Consider the following 20,198-nt stretch of genomic DNA (forward strand, 5'->3'; position numbering starts at 1 on the left):
TCACTTTACCATTTATTCCGAATATCGTTAAAAAGGAAAGGTTTCCTAAATCAAAGTGGACCTCTCAATAGAGACTCACGATCATACAATGTATATGATAAATCAATCATTTGATATTATCTTTTAATTTCATTGATAATTATATTAAACCTATATCGAAACAAATACATTCGTGTAAAGTATTATACGTCTAATACTTTGTTAACGTTTTCAAGTTATAATATATTCACATATACATATATAATCATGTCCGTTCATATAATGGTTCGTGAATCATTGGAATTTGGTCGCGGTTAAATGAATGTATAAACATAGTTTAAAATTCTTGAGATTCAACTTAACAAACTTTGCTTATCGTGTCGGAATAATATAAAGATTAAAGTTTAAATTTGTTCGAAAATTTCCGGGTCATCACACATCGTTTCCTTAACTCTTTCCCGCTCGAAAACCCATTTTGAAAGTGACACACTCATGACCTCGTCGTAGTATTTTATGTATAATACTAATAATAATAATAAGATTAATAATAATAATAATAATAATAATAATAATAATAATAATAATAATAATAATAATAATAATAATAACAACAATAAATAATAAATACTTACGGAGTAATCATGAAATGAAATCAGAAGCAGAATGTTCGAGATTTTATAGATGTGGCCTGAAAATCGTCCCCATGCGATCGCATGGGTCTGAGGAGCATTGGCCATGCGATCGCATGGCCTGAGGTTCCAGCTCACATATTTTTGTTTTCTTGTTTGTCGACATAATTTAAATATTAATATATAATATATATAATTTATATAATTAATTATATATTATATTAAATTCACGTGCATAGTTGACTTGTAATTTTTGTTCCGATATGTCGTACGTCGTCACTCGACTTATGTCCCGGTTCCAGTTTTTCGAATGTCCTTTCGTACATTTAGAAAACTTGCATTTTACATTTCGTGTCACTTACCTTTGTCAAAATATAGCCTTAAATTATCCATAAACTATACCACTCAAAGTATATCTTAAACTTTCGAGTGTTTTGGTCATTTACTTCTATAAATCATCGTCTCGTAGTATATACATATACATTTTCATTTTGAAATAGTGTTTACTGTAGCAAGTTTTTTTACTGTAGCAAATAGTGATTTTCGAAAACACTGTAGCTTTTCAGGTATTGTAGCAATTCGAAAATACTGTAGCAAATTAGTGTTTTACTGGTTCATCTTAAACGTTTTAGTTAACTTATCTAAATATCAATCGAATCAATAATCGAATGTTACTATCGTTTACCAAATAACTTGAAATCATATATATATATATATATATATATATATATATATATATATATATATATATATATATATATATATATATATATATATATATATATATATATTATTCGTGAATCTTCGAGAACAGTCAAAGAATAATTGATTACATGAATATAGTTCCAAAACTTTGAGACTCAACATTACAGACTTTGGTTATCGTGTCGAAAACATTAAATCATTTAAAGATAAAGTTTAAATTTGGTCATAAATTTCCAGATCATCACATGCGGTTTTCTTCATAATGGAACCACCAGCTGCTATATCGATGTCTTTTCTTGTAGTGATGTCACATCCTTGGTAGAATATTTGTGCTATTTGATAAGTGTCTAAACCATGTTGCGGACATCCTCTCAATAACTTTCCAAATCTTGTCCACGCCTCATACAAAGTTTCATTTGGCTTTTGCGTGAACGTAACAATTTCTCCTTGAAGTCTTACGGCTTTAGACGCCGGAAAGAATTGTTTAAGAAATTTTTCAACTAAAACATCCCATGTATCAATCGCCCCTTCAGGTAACGATTCCAACCAATCTTTGGCTTCTCCCTTTAAAGTCTAGGGAAATAACATGAGATATATCTGTTCATCCTCCACTTCTCTTATTTTGAATAAAGTACAAATCCTATTAAAGGTACGAAGATGTTCGTTTGGATCTTCCTTCGGCGCACCACTAAATTGGCATTGATTAGTTACCATGTGTAGGATTTGTCCTTTGATTTCATAATCTGGCGCATTAATGTCAGGTTGAGTAATTGCGTGACCTTTTTTAGCTCTCATTCGGTCTTCCATACTTAGAGGCTCCAGATTCTCCATTATTGAATTTGTTGAATTTGAATCACTAGAGGATTCTGATTTAATGGGTTGTTCTTCGACAATCTCCATTTGAATGATTGGTGGTTCCGGAGGAAATATTAGTGGTTCAGGATCTCTGAATTGTCCCTGAATATCCTCCGGATTCTCAATTGTGAGGTCTGGTTCAAAAAATGAATTATCGGAAATTTGAATTGGAGGACTTGGTCGACTGGATGATGATTCTAAAGAAAAATCAACGACGACAATATTGGCTAGATGTCTTGATCGAGTTGCAGGTGGTGAACGTATAAAAGGTGGTGAACGTTTTGCTCGGTGCATTCACTGAATATCCTATTAGTTATAAAAATAAAAATTATATAAATTATCAAATTAATAGACTTTTCTGATTTTGCCCACGTTTCGAATAGCCAATAGATGCAGCAGGTAGCCAGGACCCTTTAAATCGGAAGCCCACAACTCGCCACTAACAAATCCAACTATTACTACGAACCAGAAAATTTTGGATGTCTATCAATTTAAACGCTTAAAATAATTTTTTCTTCGAAGTTTAAAGAAATTTTAGAGAAGAAGTAGAAAATTCTATGTCCTAAAAAATAGAGCGTCGAGAAATATGAAAGAAAAAGAGCGCGTCGGAAAACGTCGAAAAATAAAAGATCGAAAAATAATAAAACGAACGTAGCGCGTCGAGACTTAAAAGTCTAAAAACTAAAAATTAAAAGTTGCGTCTAAAAGTATTAAAGTTTAAAAGGAATACTATATCCAAAACGGCAATAACTTAAAACGTCGTCGCAAAATTCTAAAGCACCTAAATCTTAGTCTAAAGAAAAAGCACTTAAGGGATTTTACGGCAAAGCCTACAAATCTAGAAATAAAAAATAACTACGGCAAATACTATATCTTAAAACTAGTTACGAGCGATAAAAAAACAAATTACGTACTAAATAATAAAAATATACAATTTATAAAAAGAGACAAAAATGATAAAATTACTAATTTTTATAAAAATATTATTTTTATATTATTTATTTTATAAAAGTATTAAGTTTATATATTTAATAAAACTAAATAAAACTTAAAATATAAACTAAAACTAAAAACTAAAATAATTAATATTATAATTAACCCTAAGTAGGGTTTTTAATAATAATAATAATTATAATTACTCCGTAATTAATGCAGTACTAGGATCAGATGTGGCGTGTCAGAGCACTTCATGCGGTCGCATGAGTTTTTTGCCTTCGGATCCATGCGGTCGCATGAACTAGAAAACCGGGCCAAATATTGGGCTGCTACAGTGTAGTGGCCCGTATACTTTTTTTTTCTGTTTTAAATTTTCTGTTTTAATATTTATATTAAATATTTATATAAATTAAATAAAAACTTATATTTTTATAAACTAAAAATAGAAATAGAAATATTTTATAATTTATATATTTTGAACAATTCTTAAAAATATATATATTTTGTTTTTCATTTTATATTTTTGTATTTTTAAAACGTATTTTTACAAAACTAAATTAAAAATCTTTTTTTTATAGCATTTCGTTTCCGGCGTTTAAGCAAGTCCCCGGCAGTGGCGCCAAAAATACTTGATGTTAAAGCGAAGGGGTATAAAATACTACAGAGTATTAATTTTTACTACAAAATACTATTAAATACGATACAATTTTACACAAGTTATTTATTTATTTATAGAATGGAAATACCTAAACCTTGCTACAACACTTATAGGCAGTATAACTAATCGTACAGTAGTGTAGTTTTTAGTAAGTCCGGTTCGTCCACAGGGAACTCGCCAAGTTTAACACTATATTTTTAAAACTATATTTGTAAATAAATATATATATAAATATAAGTAGTATTATTATTATAAAAGGGGGTTTTTACCGTTTAATGACCGGTTTGTCGATTTTAAAACTTTAGTCGCAGTTAAAACCTAATGTAAAATATTAAAAATAAATATAACTTAATTTTAAGCGTAAAGTAAATAACGATAATGAAATTGCGATAAATAAAAGTGCGATAAATAAAATGACGATAAATAAAATTGCGATTATTAAAAGTGCAATTAAATATGAAATAAAGGAATTATGCTTATTTAAACTTCCGTAATCATGATGTTTGACGTGTTGATTTTAGTTTATTACCATGGGTTAATTGTCCTTTGTCCTGAATTATTCAATATGTCCGTCTGGTTTTTGTCCATAACAGTCCATCAGTCATAAATATAAAGTGCGAGTGTCCTCGTCAAATTATCCTTATATCTGAAGTCAAATATTCCAACTAATTGGGGACTTAAACTATAATTACACCAATTTTCCTTGTGTATAATTCACCCTTGTTTTAATAAGTCCATAGACTATTAATCCATTCCCGTGTCCGGTTAAATGAACAATTATTAGTACTTATAAATATCCCGCCCATCGTGTCCGATCGAGTGTATATGGTTATTTATAGGTACGTCCAATTGTAAATCTTTATATTAAATTAACAAACTATCATTTAATTAAATAAATATAAAGCCCATTAATAGCCCATAGTCTAATTTCCACAAGTGTCGTTCTTTTGTCCAAACCCCAATTATGGTACAAAGCCCAATTACCCCGTCTTTAATATTTAGCCCAACATCATGATTACTTCAATTTAAATAAGCATAATAATAACTTAGCTACAAGACATTAATTTAAAAAGGTTGAACATAACTTACAATGATTAATAATAGCGTAGCGTTACACGGACAGAATTTCGACTTACACCCTTACAACATTCGCTAACATACCCTTATTATTATTAAAATTAAAATTAAAATTAAAATTATAATATATATATATATATATATATATATATATATATATATATATATATATATATATATATATATATATATATATATTACGTTGAGATAGAGTGATAGATGGTATGATAAACTCGAGCACCAGACTGCCTTTTATAGGGATGTGGCCAGAAAAAGTGGCTCATGCGATCGCATGGGAATATAGCCTCCAGGCCATGCGATCGCATGAAGCAGGAATCCAGCTCACAATCGATTGTTTGCTTCTTGCCGACGGTTTTATTAAATAATATAATATATAAATAATTTTAAGAATTAATTATATATTATATTATATTCATGTGCATAGTTGACTTGTAATTTTTAGTCCGTTGCGTCGAGCGTTGAGAGTTGACTCTGGTCCCGGTTCCAGATTTTCGAACGTCCTTGCGTACAATTTAATATCTTGTACTTTGCGTTTTGCGTCTTGTACTCTTGTAATTTTGAGACGTTTCTCATCAATAATTTGAACCACTTTGATTGTACTTTGTACTTTTGAGCTTTTTGGTCGTTTGCGTCTTCAATTCGTCGAATCTGTCTTTTTTCTTCACCTTTTATTATTTAAACGAATATCACTTGTAAATAGAACAATTGCAACTAAAAGCTTGTCTTTCTTGAGGGATAATGCTATGAAATATATGTTTGTTTTTAGCATTATCAACTACCAACTGCAATAGCTGATCGCCTTTGTTCGTTAGAAGAGGCGTAATCAGCATTTTCTGTCGCTCAAGAAGGCATAGCCGAAATTCTCCTCCCTAAGATAACAGCGATAAGCGAGCAGGTGGATGTCACTGCAGATGACATCATCAAGCTTGACTTATCCAAGGAATAGAATTTCGCTTTGTATAACAACGCGCAGCTGCCTCTGCGTCATTATTAATAAAAATTTTGCTGTTCTTATATTTGCAAGTACTTTTATTTATATAGCGCTTTTATCAATAATATTCATAACACTGACTTGTCCTTTGCAATTTCCAACTTTTATTATCGTGCACATAATAAGTATGTACTTTTGCGAAACAATCTGTATGCGTGTATATTTATACGTTATGAATCTTCTAAGTCCGTCGAAGTGATCCTTAGGCAATCAATTAGCATTGCGAAGCATCTAAGTATTGGCAAAATCAAATACTTAGGATTTTAAGTTCCTTTCGCAATAGTTATTTTCTGCGAAAGTGGGCAATTTCATCACTTCGCCATTTAAACATCACGAAACACCTCAGCACTATGAAACAAAATACAAAACCTTTCATAAACTTTTGGCATTCCTCAAACAAACTTTTTGCATATTCTTACAAGTGTCTACTTTTTATACTTTCACAAGTGTGATCAAGACTTGCAAAAATTAAAAATAAAAACACATAGAAAGAATATCAAGTATAGGCCTTGCAACAAATTTCGCACTTTGTACATATACATTTTGGCTTTCATGTTATTTTCGCAGAATTACGCATAGTATCGCTTTAATAAAGCGGCATGCCACTTATTAGGTAAAGTTCGCCCTTCAACATCTGCGAGCTTATATGAACCTGCTGCATTAATTGCCACAACTTGATAAGGACCCTCCCAGTTAGGTCCTAATTTGCCAAGTTTTTCTGCTCTACTTGCATCATTATTTCGCAGTACCCATTCGCCTACATCAAAAGATAAAGCGCGCACTCTTTTGATATAATACTTGGCAATTTGCTGTTTATTATTTGCCTCTCTGATAGCAGCCATTAACCTTCGCTCTTCAATGAAATTCAAATTCTCGCCCAATGCATCATCGTTTGCTTCTTCCTCAAAGTTATCGACTCTATGCGTTGGCACAAGAATTTCAGCGGGTATTACTGCCTCAGAGCCATACACCAAACTAAAGGGTGTTTCCTCAGTACTTTTCTTGAAAGTAGTGCGATGTGCCCATAAAACATTGGGTAATTCATCCATCCAACCAGTTCGCTTTTCGCATAACCTCTTTTTAATAACATCTTTTTAATTCCGATATCGCTCATTACTTCAATTAAACAAGCAATTTACCGCAAATTATTAACGTATTCGCATGTGAATCATCAAAACAATGCACGATTAGAATTAAACAAGGTATTTGATTGTTTAACATTACTTCAATTAAACAAGCAATTTACCGCAAATTATTAACGTATTCGCCTGCGAATCTTCAAAACAATGCACAATTAGAATTAAACAAGGTATTTGATTGTTTAACATCACAAAACAAAAAAATTCAGGTTTAATTCTAAAAACGTGTCCCACGGATGGCGCAAATTGATCAATCATGTATTAAGTTATTATTTAATTAAGGATTGAGTGCAATGATAAAGATGGAGGATGAGATGTTTGATGATTCTTTTGGGCCCCGATGATCATCTTTCACTTTATCAATCAAGTGATCAACCACCCCGACCCGGTCTTGATTGTCAATTAGCATAATTCACCTTAGCACAATGTAGAAATTCTTTGGGCAAAGTCACAAGTGAAAATCACAAAGGCTTGGGCAAATGGTAGAGAATCAACCCCCTATAAATGAGAGGCCAAGCTCTCTATTTATAGTATTCGAAATATCCGCGGTCTGCGAATTGTTTATCTATCCGCGGAAACTTAGCGAAATGACCCGCAGTATTTTATTAGCTCGGAAACTGATCCGCTATCTTTATTTTTAACGAATATTCCATGCATTTCGACTATACTTCGCGTTACTTCTGCCTTTAACCTTTAGTAAATAAAATATACATATACAATGCTATGTATATGATCATCCTCAATATTTTAGATTAATTTTTTATATTATTTTTTAGTTATATAATTAAATAATGATAATTATATAAATTACAAACACCTGTTCAAATAAAACTACATTTTCATTAAAAATATTACAAGAATTAAAATTAAAAATATTACGACGATAAATAAAATGCGATATAAATTTAAAAATACACTAAAGAATACACTAGAATTGAGAGTTATGTTTAAATAAAATTGATGATATATGAATATATATATAGTGATCAACAGCTATTTTTTTCCACAAACATCCGTTCACAAACATTTCTCTAAAGAACATGACAACGGACGAATTCGAGGGCGGTGGCCGGGCGGCCGCATGGGCGTATCACTGCCAACGACGCCCAAGTGGGCGATAGGCTGAATGGGGGGAAAGTCTAAACCGTTGGGAGCACTCTTAAAAAATATGTTCCTAGCTTATGATATGTTAAATTACATAACTACCATTTGAATAATTATTTGATACATATTATGTTATCCTTTTATGGTGTGTTTAAACCATCCCAAGGTAGCCCACTGGTTGAGCCTCCTGACATTTTTACAAGAGGTCTCAGGTTCAAATCTTGGATTGGTCAAGGAAAGAGTTGGAAAACAGTCAAAGAGTATTTCTGATAGACTGCGCACACTAGAGTATGAGGTCAAATTACTTGCTCTTCCCGGATAACTCGAAGAGGAAAAACCTTACAACAAATTTTGTGTGTGTTTGGATAGCCTATTTTAGGAGCTTATGAAAACTTAAAAAGGTAGAGCTTATGATTTTAAAGAGTTTATGATTTTTAAGTTTTGTTTGGTAAAAAAAAAAAACAAAAGTTGAACTTATGAGAAAGTAGAGCCTAAAAAATAAGCTCCTACCATCAAGCTTAAAAAAATAAGCTGTTAGCTTATGAAAAGTAGTTAACTTCAGCTTCAAGTTTAAAAAATAAGCTTCAGCTACCAGCTCGAGCTAATTTTCACCCAAAAACACCCTAAATCTTGTACTCCCTTCGTCCCCAATTTATTGTCAGTATTTCATTTTGGGATGTCTCAAATTAATTTTCCACTTTCATAAATAGAAAAAAAATATATAAGAAGATTAAGTTCCTATTATGCCCTTAATTGCATGTGGATAAGATTAAAGGAAAAAAAAAAAAAAGGTTATGAGAGCTTATAGGAGCTTGAGCTTATGATGTTAATAAGCTTCAAATCATAAGCGTCGTTTGGTAAACATAGAAAGTAAAGCTTATAAAAATTATAAGCTCTTAAAAAATAAGTTACTCGTAAAAGCTTATGAAATAAGTAGAGCTTATGTTTGAAAAATAAGCTCCAGTTAGTTTACCAAACAATTAGTTCGTATAAAAAATAATAAGTTCCAGCTACATGCTTAAATAAGAAGCTCCACCTCCAACTCTAGATACAAGTTTTAGCTCCAGGTAGTTTCATCCAAACACACTCTTAGTCAATTTACAGCTATAAGCTTCAGTTACTTTATCAAACACTTATAAAAAATAATAAGTTTCAGCTTCAAGCTTAAAAAATAAGCTCCAACTACCAGTTCCAGCTCCAGCCCAGCTAGTTTCACTCAAACACACCTTTGGTCCACTTATAGTTATAAACTCCAACTGTTTTACTAAATACTTATGGAAATAATAAGCTTCAGCTTCAAGATTAAAAAATAAGCTCCGACTGCCAACTCTGATTAATTTTTCATCCAAACACACCCTAAACTTGTATGAAGTACTATGTTTTAGTAGTTTTAAAAATTCTAGTCTATTACTATCTTATATTTGGCTATAAAGATGATGTCATTAAAAAGGTATGTCAAATCTTAAAAAAAATTCAAAAGAAAAAGAAAAAATTTGAGACATGAATGGTGATGTCATAAAAAAATTTCATTTATAATTTTATTTAACCATCTAACAAAATTAAGAAATCTAATAAAAAACGTTTTTTAATAAAACTCCATAATTAAATAAAATAAAATATTTAAAAAAACCAGTAATCAAGATCCTGCACGCCTCAAATTTTTTGAGAAGACAAATATAGATATCAAAAAGCACGCTTATACTCTCTTCAAAAAAACCCTACTCACAAAAAATAATAAGCCTCTACTGTTTCTCATCTCTGTTATGGATTCAATTCCTCAGTTAATATCATCCTCTTCTTCATTTTTCAGATACAGATTCAAAAAGGTATCATATAATCAAGATTTTCTTCAGATTCAACATCTATGTTTATTTACCTTTTTGGTTTTTTTTCTACCCTTCTTCTTTTTCTTTTTAACAATTATTGAATTTGAAGATTTTTAGGTTTAAATCCGTGAATTATTTGTTACTGGCGGCTGAAAATGGAGAAGTAGAGGAGTATTTCGTAAATGATATGCAAGTAGAAGTTCAAATTCGAGAAAAACAACACCTCAATCGGCATGTATAATAGGTATTCCGTAGTATTTTTTTAATTTTATTTATAAATCCAATATAATTGTACATTGTGTGTATGTAAAGATCACTCTTAGTCTGTTTATATAAAGTTTGAAGAATTTATAATAATAAAAAAGAAAAGTGAGTAGTTAATTGACGTGTAAATTTTATTTGAATTGAATTTCAATGTTTGACATGTTATTGATTAATGAAAATTGTAGAAGTGCACTAAAGGTGTTTGATGAAATGTCTGAAAGAAATAGATACATGGTAATATTGTGGCACAATTTGTGAGCTCAAAAAAAAACTTATATTTATTTTTCCTGAAAGTCTCAAATTTCACCATGAGCAAAATTTACAATCAATTAAATTGTTGTTCAAGGAAAGTGATTTGTTTTTATACTTATCATCTCCTTTTAAGAGCTTTTTGTTTCAATATTTAAATCTCTTTTAGAAAGTTAGTACCTAAATTGAGTACTTATCCACTATAAAAAAAAAGTTAATACTGAATTGCTATATTACATCATAAATTCTTATGCATTTACTGTAGGTTAAATTGGAGGTTTTAAGATGTATTAGTCATCCTACTTTTTTCAGTAAATGGGTTAGGCCACGAGGTTTGTATCAAACATTTCAGTTATAATAGTGGTTAACTTTCTACTAATTGTTAAGGAACATGCAATGTATGATATAATGACTTATTTAGGCGAACTAATTTTGCATTTGTTTAGGGTCATGTGACTTAAAGCAGTTTTTTTGTTTTTTTATTTATTTATTTATTTATTTATTTATTTATAGTAAAGAAACATGTCTGATGACTTACTTAAGTAAACATCTATGATGACTTTGCTTTTTGTTTCTTTCTTTGTTATGATATGGAATTCTAAAAACTTCATATGTATTTAAGGGTATATTACATATTACATTCTAAGTTGAAGTTTTTTCAGTATCTTAACTAAAGAGGAAGAAGGTGCAAGATACAATTAAGAAGATATGTGTATATTAAACTACCGAAGGTATCCATTTTTCCAGTATCTTTTCAATGTACTTGAGCATTATGGGTATTTGAACGCTCTGAGAAAAACTGACGTTAATTGTGGGGGTAAGTTGGTGGTTGGAATCGTTAGCAGTCAAGAATCGTTTATATTTGCTTTGTTTCTTATGTTGTTAAGTAACATGTGTAGCTGAAATAGAAGTTGATGAATATACAGGGAAAAATGGTGTCCATACACTCTACAGTGAATATGGGTTTTGTTCATACATAATGTTGTCAAGAGTGTTGAATTAGCATTGCAATTTGCTATCATAAATTCGTCATTCATGTATTATGATATGATATTTTAGTTTGCATATTAAATTTTTTGAGTGTTCTGATGAAAGACTAATGTTCTCTTTATATAGTAGTGGTTCATCAAAATCGTTTCTAAAGGGCTTTGTGTATTTGGGTACACAATATTGGATATAAGCAATTTTATTAAATTTAGCAGCTGCATTTTTGTGCTATTTGTTGAATGATGATGTATTTTTTTATATTGTATAAGCATTTTTAGTTGGTGTTTTTTAGTAAACCCGTGTTTTCACGGGTCCTGCATTTGATAAGGATGTTGTGGCTACATTGGAGTTGAATTCGAAACAGTTGCTCGGGTATGAATTCCCGAGCAACTGTTACCATTCCCCTTTTCATTTAGACCTGAATATGATAACCTGTTTCAGATGACATCCTTACTTTGACACTATATAACTATTCTCTAATTAGGCTTTACGTATATAGTTTTTGATAAACCCGTGATTCCACGGGCCTCTTCACTAGTTGTTATTTATTTGGTGTATGAGTTGGCTTTCCTATTTATTTTTAGTTAATCCTTCCGTTAGTTAGTAATTTTTTTGTTTGTTTATATTTTATATTTATCGTGTATTTCATTAATAAACGTGAATACTACATATATTTATTGTAACAGTATCAAAACAAATATATCAATACGGTATTCAGAACTATATTAGAGTAAAACGATATTGTGGTATCAATTGATTCGGTACCGGTATGGTATTACGCCCATTCCTACTTAAAATTATTACATTTTATAAATTAAAAAATGCATATATAATTTAAATTGAAAAAAAGAGTTATATTTTGATATCGGACAAATGTGAACAGACGATTTTTTCATAATGGAAGAACTATAGAATAGAAAGTGTGTAGTAATATGTAACCTTACATGCTAAGAATAAAACACACACACCACACATCACACGTGCGGCTTTGCTCCCCCGACGTGAACCCGTGTTTCGCGTAGATATCGTATGCACAAAGTACCACCCTTTACTGCACAGCGCCCCAGCCCCAATATATACCCAAAATTCCTCTAAATTAAATTAAATCATTTTAAACTAAGCATCAAAAGTCAAAGTGAAGGTCAGCCTACTTTATACTTCAACTGCAACACTGAAGTCACTTTTTCAAATGGATAGTCCGAGCCCATCCTCTGACCCGAATTCATATGATTCAGTTCGTACCCGACCCAAGCAGATTCCCCATTCTAACGATGGAGTTACACTAGCATCAACAAAACCGAAAAAAAGAGCGGGTCGAACAAAGTTTAAAGAGACCCGACACCCGGTTTATAGAGGGGTCCGAATGAGGAACAAAAATAAATGGGTCTGTGAAGTACGAGAGCCAAATAAAAAGACCCGAATATGGCTTGGAACATACCCGACTGCTGAGATGGCAGCTAGAGCTCATGACGTGGCAGCATTGGCATTACGTGGTAATCTCGCTTGTTTAAATTTTGCTGACTCAGTATCCCGGTTACCCGTGCCAGTCTCGAACGATCCCAAGGACATCTGCAAGGCTGCCGCCCAGGCGGCCGAGGCATTTCGGCCGACAAATATGGGGGTGGACGATGGTGACATTGTCGGGGATGCGAGTGATGACAAGGGTTCTGATGAGATGTCAGAAGATGAAGGCTCGATTGCTGAGGTGGATATGAATAGGTATGTTGATGAAGAGGCAATTTTTTATATGCCCAGGTTAATTGCTGACATGGCAGAAGGGATGTTAATTCCGCCACCTCGATGTTTAGTTGGATGGAGTTCTGATGACATGGATAGTCAATATGCTGACGTGTCGCTATGGAATTTTTCAGAATGAGACCCTTCGTCAATTCCTATCATATGCTCGATCATCTACTACTAACAGTAGTCAACTAGTACAGATAAATAGCGAACGTTTTAAAGCTCCTGAACATACTCTCAAAGTACCGTTATAGCGTACAAAGTTATCACAGTTTGATAAAAAAAAAAGTCTAATTTTGATTTTTTGGGATTCCAGATTTGTTATGATTTTTTCCTAAATAAACAAATGTTTGTGTTTATATTAATTAATGATTTAATGATGATTGACATAATTTTTTTTCAATAACTACGTATTTGTGTTATTTTTTTTATGACGATACTAACATCGAATGCTCCAATTTGTCACCTACACATGCGTTAGAAGGAATACCAATTCGCAACGAGTGAAATTTAGAACCAACGATGTTAGACGGTTAATTTAATTTTATTTATATATAAGACGTCACCCGATCCATATATGATCCGTTAATGTAATCATTATGGACATATTGTGACGACCCGGAAATTTCCGACCAAATTTAAACCTAATCTCTATATGAAATCGACACGATAAACGAAGTCTGTAATGTTGAGTTGCGAAATTTTTGAACTGTTTCAAATACCCTTCGACTGCTCTCGACGATTCACGAACAACTAATTGTAAATAAATACATATATATTTAAATATAGATACATATAAATATAATAATTGAAATATTATTTGAAATAATATATGATTTAATTTTTGAAAATCAATATGTAAAATAATATGCGATGTAATGAAAACTATTATTATAAATATGTATATAAATATTACTTGTAAATATATAAAACCTAATGGTTTAAAAATATACAACATATTTATTTTAGTAGTTAAACTTGCTATTTAAAACCGTTTCTATATAGAGAGAAAATATATTAAAAATAAAGGATTTCGAGCTTAATTAGTAAACGTTAGTAATACTCGGTTGACATTTCGTTAGCGTTCATATTGATTTAGCATGAGTTTATGAAGGATTAAAATAAAAGTTGAACTGTAAATCGATCACGAAGATTTTAGATTTGTTAAAAGTATTTTTACCTTTTTAAGTTTAAATATTAGCACTCCGTACATATAAATCGGAACAGAAAATAAATAATTTTCGAACCTTTTTGATCAGGTTTCAAACAGGTAATGAGTGAAATAATTAAATATGTTTAATCTAAAAATTTGGAATTTTTAGGAACACTTTTGTATTTTAACTGTTTAGCAATGGACACGATATAGCCATCCGGGATAAACTGTCGGTACAATAGGACATAAGTGTCACTGGTGAACGAAATTATCATTTGAGTTACTGTAGAACCTGTGACTCTCATTTCATTACTTTATTATTTATTTATATTAATTATTATTAAGATTATATGTAAGATCCAGTTTTTCTCTGTTGTGTTAGACGCCGTCCAACAGGGCTGGACGCCGCCCCGTTTTGAAGGGCTGGACGCCGTCCAGATGGCCTGACGAGCCAGCTTTGGTATTTTGATATTTAAAAGGGGTAACTTGGTAATTTCACTTTGTGGACGACTTTATGACCCTAGATCAGTTTTGGTGAGCCTCATTACTCCATTTCCATCTACTTTATCTCCCTCCACTAAATTCTAGAGAGAGAGGAAGTTCTAGAGTGAGAGAGCTCCATTAAAGGAAGAAAGAGGTTGATTCGGGTCTTAGAGCGAGTTTTAAAGTGGTTCATCTAGTCGCTAGCTACGTGGTGATTGTGTTGGTAAGTCTTAACCTTGATTTCTTAACTTTAACTAGTTTAAGGGTTAGGGTTTGGTTTAGTGTTGCACATAAAACCCATTTGATAGTGATTTGGGGGTTTTGGGTAAGTTTGGGTCATGAAGATCCAAAAGATGACTAACCTAGGGTTTTGAAATGTTAAAGTGTGTAAATGGATCTTAAAGGCTTAGTAAATCACTAGCACACTTGTAGTTAATGTTAGAGGGTGTCATTTGGGTTGTGGGTGACCCAAATGGGCGTGTTGACCTCGAAATGGGTCAAATGGGTCTTGGGCGACCTAGGTTGTTAAATGCGTATGAGAACACACTAAACTTGTGATTTTAAAGTGTTTAAGACCATATTTGACTAGTGCTAGGGTTTTGTTAGTGTTGACCCAAATCTTGGGGTTAAGGGTGCAAATGGGTCGGAATTTCACCTTGGGTCAAAATGGCACTAGAATGGTGAGTGAGTTGGTTGACCAACTTGAGTCGTGATTGATTATTGTGCTAAATGTAACAGGTACGTTACATTGAAGTTGCAAGCTCGGTTATCTTTCACAAAAGACTTTGAGGTGAGTGGAATAATTATATATGTATGTATATGATTTATTTACTAAGGGGGGGGGGGTAAGGGTTTAAAGTTCGTTGTTGACGATAACGTACCCTAGAGTATATTGTGGTGTTGATGAGGGTTTAAAGTTCGTTGTTGACGATACCTCATATGTGGGTTTAAAGTTCGTTGTTGACGATACCACATTAATATAAATGTATGGAATTTAAGTTCGATGTTGACGATGCCATACGACTATGGTAGTGACGTTGGATGAGGGTTTAAAGTTCGTTGTTGACAATACCTCATATGTGGGTTTAAAGTTCGGTGTTGACGATACCACATTAATATAGGCGAATGGGTTTTAAGTTCAATGTTGACGATACCATTCGTTGGGCTAGCCTTAAGATCTTGAGTACTATGGATGTTGTGAACATCAATGTTATATATTCGTGTTGTAGCATATTGTATTGTTGTATTATATGATATTGTTATACTAGCGTGGTTTTCGGGGTTTTAGCGATATACATTTTAAAGGTATGCTAATTATGTAGCTAGTATGTATGCGAATTTGGCGTAAGTGTTTGCAAGTAAGTAAGTTATATATGTATATGTATAATTATTGCATTCACTAAGATTTAGCTTACCCTCTCGTTGTTTACCTTTTTAGGCTCCGGCGTGGATAAATGCAAAGGTATTCGGTTGGATTAGTGGCCTCCCGCTTATTTTGATGGGGGATGCTTTTGGGTTAGCTTTTGGAAGTTCGGCCAAGATTTGGGTAGTTTAACCCCAAACACCATGCTCTAGTGTCGTTTGGAAATTAAACTTGTATTGGTCGAAACTTGTATTTTAGATCGAAACGCGTAAGACGGGTCGATGTGGGCCCGATGTTGTAAAACTTGTTTTGATGAAGGAAACCTCTTATTTTATTATATTGTGATACGTTGTAAAAAGGTTTTCGTTTAAAAGTGTCGGGAAGCGGGATTTCCGCTCACGTGAGTTGGACCCGGGGGACAGCAGCTTCCAGGAAATCTGGACGCCGTCCAGATATGTTGGACGCCGTCCCGGTCTTAAGTGCTGGACGCCGTCCAGATAGACAGGTCCAGATTTTTTTTTTTTTTTGGGGTGTGTTTTTGGATTAGCGAAGTCGGGTTGTTACAAGTGGTATCAGAGCATGGTCTATGGGATTTAGGCGACCTGAGATAGGTGTCTAGACTTAGACTTTATTGTGTGTGCGCTTTATGCGGGACTTGTAGAACTTTGGGTCGGAACGGGAATTGTTAGTGCTAGGGTTTATGTGAATTAACCTTGCACTAATTATTTTGTGTTGTTTCAGTAATCATCAAGCGAGATAGGCGTTGTACTAGCAAGTTAATGCGACGTGCTCGCGTAACAATGATTAGCTACCATTGTTACGGGTTCAAATCGTGTCAAACAAGCGATGTACGACGATTGTTGAGCAAGATGGCGTAGTGTGGTGTATATGTATATACATATGTGTTAAGTCCTTTCGTTTCGTTGCTTAATTTACTTCGTTTAATAGAATGAAGATGAGAAATGGACACGACACCAATGACGGAAGTACGAGTGAGGACGTTGAACTCACGGCCAAGGTTGAGGCCATCTTTAAAAGGCTAAAAAAGGATTTTCTTGAAGATGTTCGAAAGGTCTTCCAAGAGTCGGTTGATGGACAAGTGACCGAAATGATCAATGAACGAATGAAAGCCGCAATAGAGGAGGCTTTAGACGCTAGAAACATTTATCCTCGAGGCGAAGGGGGTGAAGGAAATGGTGGGGGTGGAAGGCGGGACTTCCACTACAAAAATTTCAAGGATACTCAACCTCCGATGTTTAATGGGGTGAGGGATCCATTGAAAAGCACTTGTTGGATTTCCGATATCGAGGGGGCGTTCCGTACCACAGAGTGTCCTCCCGAGAAGAAGACGTGGTATGGGTCTAGCATGTTGCGCGAAGAGGGCAAGTTGTGGTGGGACGATAAAATCAAATTATATGGTGAAGAGCAATGCATGAGCTTGACATGGGAGGAGTTTAAGAAGGAATTTTTCCAAGAATACCGAACTTCTTCCGATCTTGATAGAATCCGGGACGAGTTGCACAATTTGCAACAAGGTTCAATGCACTTGGTTACTCTCAAGTCTACCTTCTTGGCAAAGACTCGTTTTTGCCCGGAATATGTTGGTGATGATCACAAGCTAATGAAGGATTTTTACCGTACTTTGAATGATGAGTTCAAGGGTAAGATTAGTCAGGGTATGGCTAAGCCATTTGAAGAGTTATTTGAATTGGCTCGGGGTTTTGAGCCGGAGGTTCCAAGGAAAAGTGATTTCTCTTTTTCTAAGAGAAAGTTTGAAGATTCTAGTCATTCTAACGTTTCTAACAAGAAAAACAAGAAGGGTTCCGAAAGTGCGAATAGTGTGAAGAAGGGTGGTTTTGGGAACTTTGTCCCTACTTGCTACAATTGTGGGGTACGTGGACATATGTTTCGAGATTGTCCTAAGCCAACTTCAACAAACAAGCTCACTTGTTTTAATTGCAACAAAGAAGGACACCGAAATTCGGAGTGTCCCGAGTTACGAAACGATAATGCTAAGCGTCTAGAGAAAGCAGCGGGTACGGCTAGGGGTCGCAACTATTTGATGACGAATAATAAAGCCAAGCAATCCAACGAGGTGGTATCATGTACTTTTATGGTTAATTCCAATCCGGCAAGGATTCTATTTGATAGCGGTGCAAATTTGTCGTTTGTGTCTCCAAAATTTGTGCCTAAACTTAATAGACCGTTAGCTAAGTTAATGTAACATCCCGCCTTTTTCCATTTACTTTTCCGTTATACTAATATAAAGTCCGTTATATGTTTATAACATCTCCCGTTGATACGCGTTTTAAATTATCTCGTTTAGGTAATTCCCGCACCCGAACGAAAGTTGAGGGACTAAACTTGACAAGGGATCAAACCCTTGACTAGGTCAAAGGGTCAACCCCTTTCACCCATTCATTTTCATTTCCATCTCTCTCTTTCTCTCTAGCAAGAACACACACACCCAAAACCAAATTCATTCAATCATCATCTAAATCCGATCTAGTAGGCTTACAACAAAATAAATTACATATTCGTGATCCTCTCTTCATCCTCTTCATTTTGGTACCAACTTCATCTCATTTGGGTAACTTTCTAAAATCACTAGATTTTGTGTTCTTGATGTTTTTAACTTATAAAAGTGTTAATTAGTGTCTATGGCTCAAGTCTAACATGAATATATGATTCATATGCTCGATCTCGTTGTTTTAGTGTAACTAGCATGAACTTGAATTTTGGTGTGTTGTTCTTGAATTTTGGATGATCATATGTTATTAGATGTTAAAAGTTGATGCTTTAATTGTGTTACTAGCATCACTAGCTTCAATTTGATGTGTAGGTTGCCTTAGAAAACTTCATGAACTTGATTATTGATTTTGGTGAATTTGGGTTAGGGTTTGATGAACTTAAAATGGACTTTTGATGCATTGAATGCCATGGATTATTATTGGTAAGTGTTTAGTTGGATTGTATGCTTGATTACCTTCGAAACGGCATATCATTCATGTAAATTGGTTGCCCGAATCATAAAATGCGTTTTTGGAACTTGAACTTTGATTATGAACGTTTAATTACGGTTTTTGGTTGTTGTAAGTGGAAGTTTGGTTGATGAATTGTGTTTAGTTGTGTTCTTTGTCAAATTACCTTTCCAACGATATAAGGTGCGAGTTCTAAATGTTAGCGGTTTGTAATTTATGCTTGAAAGAGTTTTGATTTGGGACTTGAACAATTGAGACTGACCAGGTACCAGCGCACGGCTAATGCCGCGGCGTGGCCAGACTATGTCGCGGCGCGACATAAGCCTTGGTCAGGCTCTGACCACCATGTCCAAATTACGAAAAATGTTTGGCATACTACGGACCTCCGATTCACATGAAACTTGTTCTAACATGTTCATATATGATTAAAAACCTCAGAAAAATAGTTCGGAACCCGACCCGAACGTGTTGACTTTCGTTGACTTTGACCGACCAAAGTTTGACTTTTAATCAAACTTAACCAAATATTTGTGCAATCGTTCTAACATGTTTTTATACTTGTACCTTGCATGAAACATGACAATTTGATTCACATACTATTATGATCGAGTCTTAACGAGCCATAGGACTAATTGAACATCTTTGACCTATCGTGTTTACCGTTATTGATACAAACCTATTGTTTAGGTCAAGACTAGCATTGTTCTTTGCACACGTTTACTTGTTGAAGTACTTTACTACTCGTGCACTCAAGGTGAGATCATAGTCCCACTTTTACTCTTTTTGAACTTATATTGGGATGAGAAAACATAAACGATTCTTTTGAACTAAGTGAACACAAGAACGGGAAAACAAACATTCTACATACGAGTTTAGAACAAAATCCTCAATTCGATTATCATTAGTTACACTTGCCGGGTGTAAGCGAGAACTTATGTTATATGGCCATATGGGTTGACAACCCTCATCCTTGACGGTTCGCTACCGTCTACGGATGAAATATATTTTCGAGAATCAGTGTTTGTTCTAGCACTAAGTGATGGGGTATACAATGGAAG

General features: G+C 33.5%; 2 protein-coding genes and 1 long non-coding RNA gene across 4 annotated transcripts; 2 read left to right on the forward strand and 1 right to left on the reverse strand.

Annotated features, from left to right (window-relative positions):
* Positions 1 to 6,420: 6,420 nt before the first annotated feature.
* Positions 6,421 to 6,965, reverse strand: LOC139854968 (uncharacterized). Its single transcript, XM_071844237.1, has 2 exons — positions 6,926 to 6,965; positions 6,421 to 6,803 (listed from the first exon to the last, which is right to left on the reverse strand). Exons 1-2 carry the CDS (start codon positions 6,963 to 6,965, stop codon positions 6,421 to 6,423), a joined length of 423 nt encoding a protein of 140 aa, XP_071700338.1.
* Positions 6,966 to 9,756: 2,791 nt separating this feature from the next.
* Positions 9,757 to 11,714, forward strand: LOC139853041 (uncharacterized). Of its 2 annotated transcripts, none has more exons than XR_011761262.1 (3): positions 9,757 to 9,920; positions 10,030 to 10,164; positions 11,096 to 11,714. It is a non-coding gene; the product is annotated as an uncharacterized lncRNA (long non-coding RNA). The 2 variants fall into 2 exon arrangements; XR_011761263.1 differs by having other exon boundaries at positions 10,030 to 10,151.
* An 895-nt stretch (positions 11,715 to 12,609) lies between these two features.
* LOC139855840 (dehydration-responsive element-binding protein 1E-like) lies at positions 12,610 to 13,452 on the forward strand. The gene has a single exon (XM_071845084.1). The coding sequence runs from the start codon at positions 12,610 to 12,612 to the stop codon at positions 13,294 to 13,296; it is 687 nt and encodes a 228-aa protein (XP_071701185.1). The 3' UTR covers positions 13,297 to 13,452.
* Positions 13,453 to 20,198: the final 6,746 nt, after the last annotated feature.

Source organism: Rutidosis leptorrhynchoides, chromosome 6 (genome assembly GCF_046630445.1).
Source record: "Rutidosis leptorrhynchoides isolate AG116_Rl617_1_P2 chromosome 6, CSIRO_AGI_Rlap_v1, whole genome shotgun sequence".
NCBI lineage: Eukaryota > Viridiplantae > Streptophyta > Magnoliopsida > Asterales > Asteraceae > Rutidosis > Rutidosis leptorrhynchoides.

Excerpts from the sequence above, each read along its gene's own strand:
- LOC139854968 (XM_071844237.1), bottom strand. The coding sequence starts at position 6,965 with ATGAGCGATATCGGAATTAAAAAGATGTTATTAAAAAGAG. Across the intron at positions 6,804-6,925 it reads AAAGATGTTATTAAAAAGAG|TAATACCCGCTGAAATTCTT; the intron begins GTTATGCGAAAA and ends GCTCTGAGGCAG.
- LOC139855840 (XM_071845084.1), top strand. The coding sequence starts at position 12,610 with ATGGATAGTCCGAGCCCATCCTCTGACCCGAATTCATATGATTCAGTT.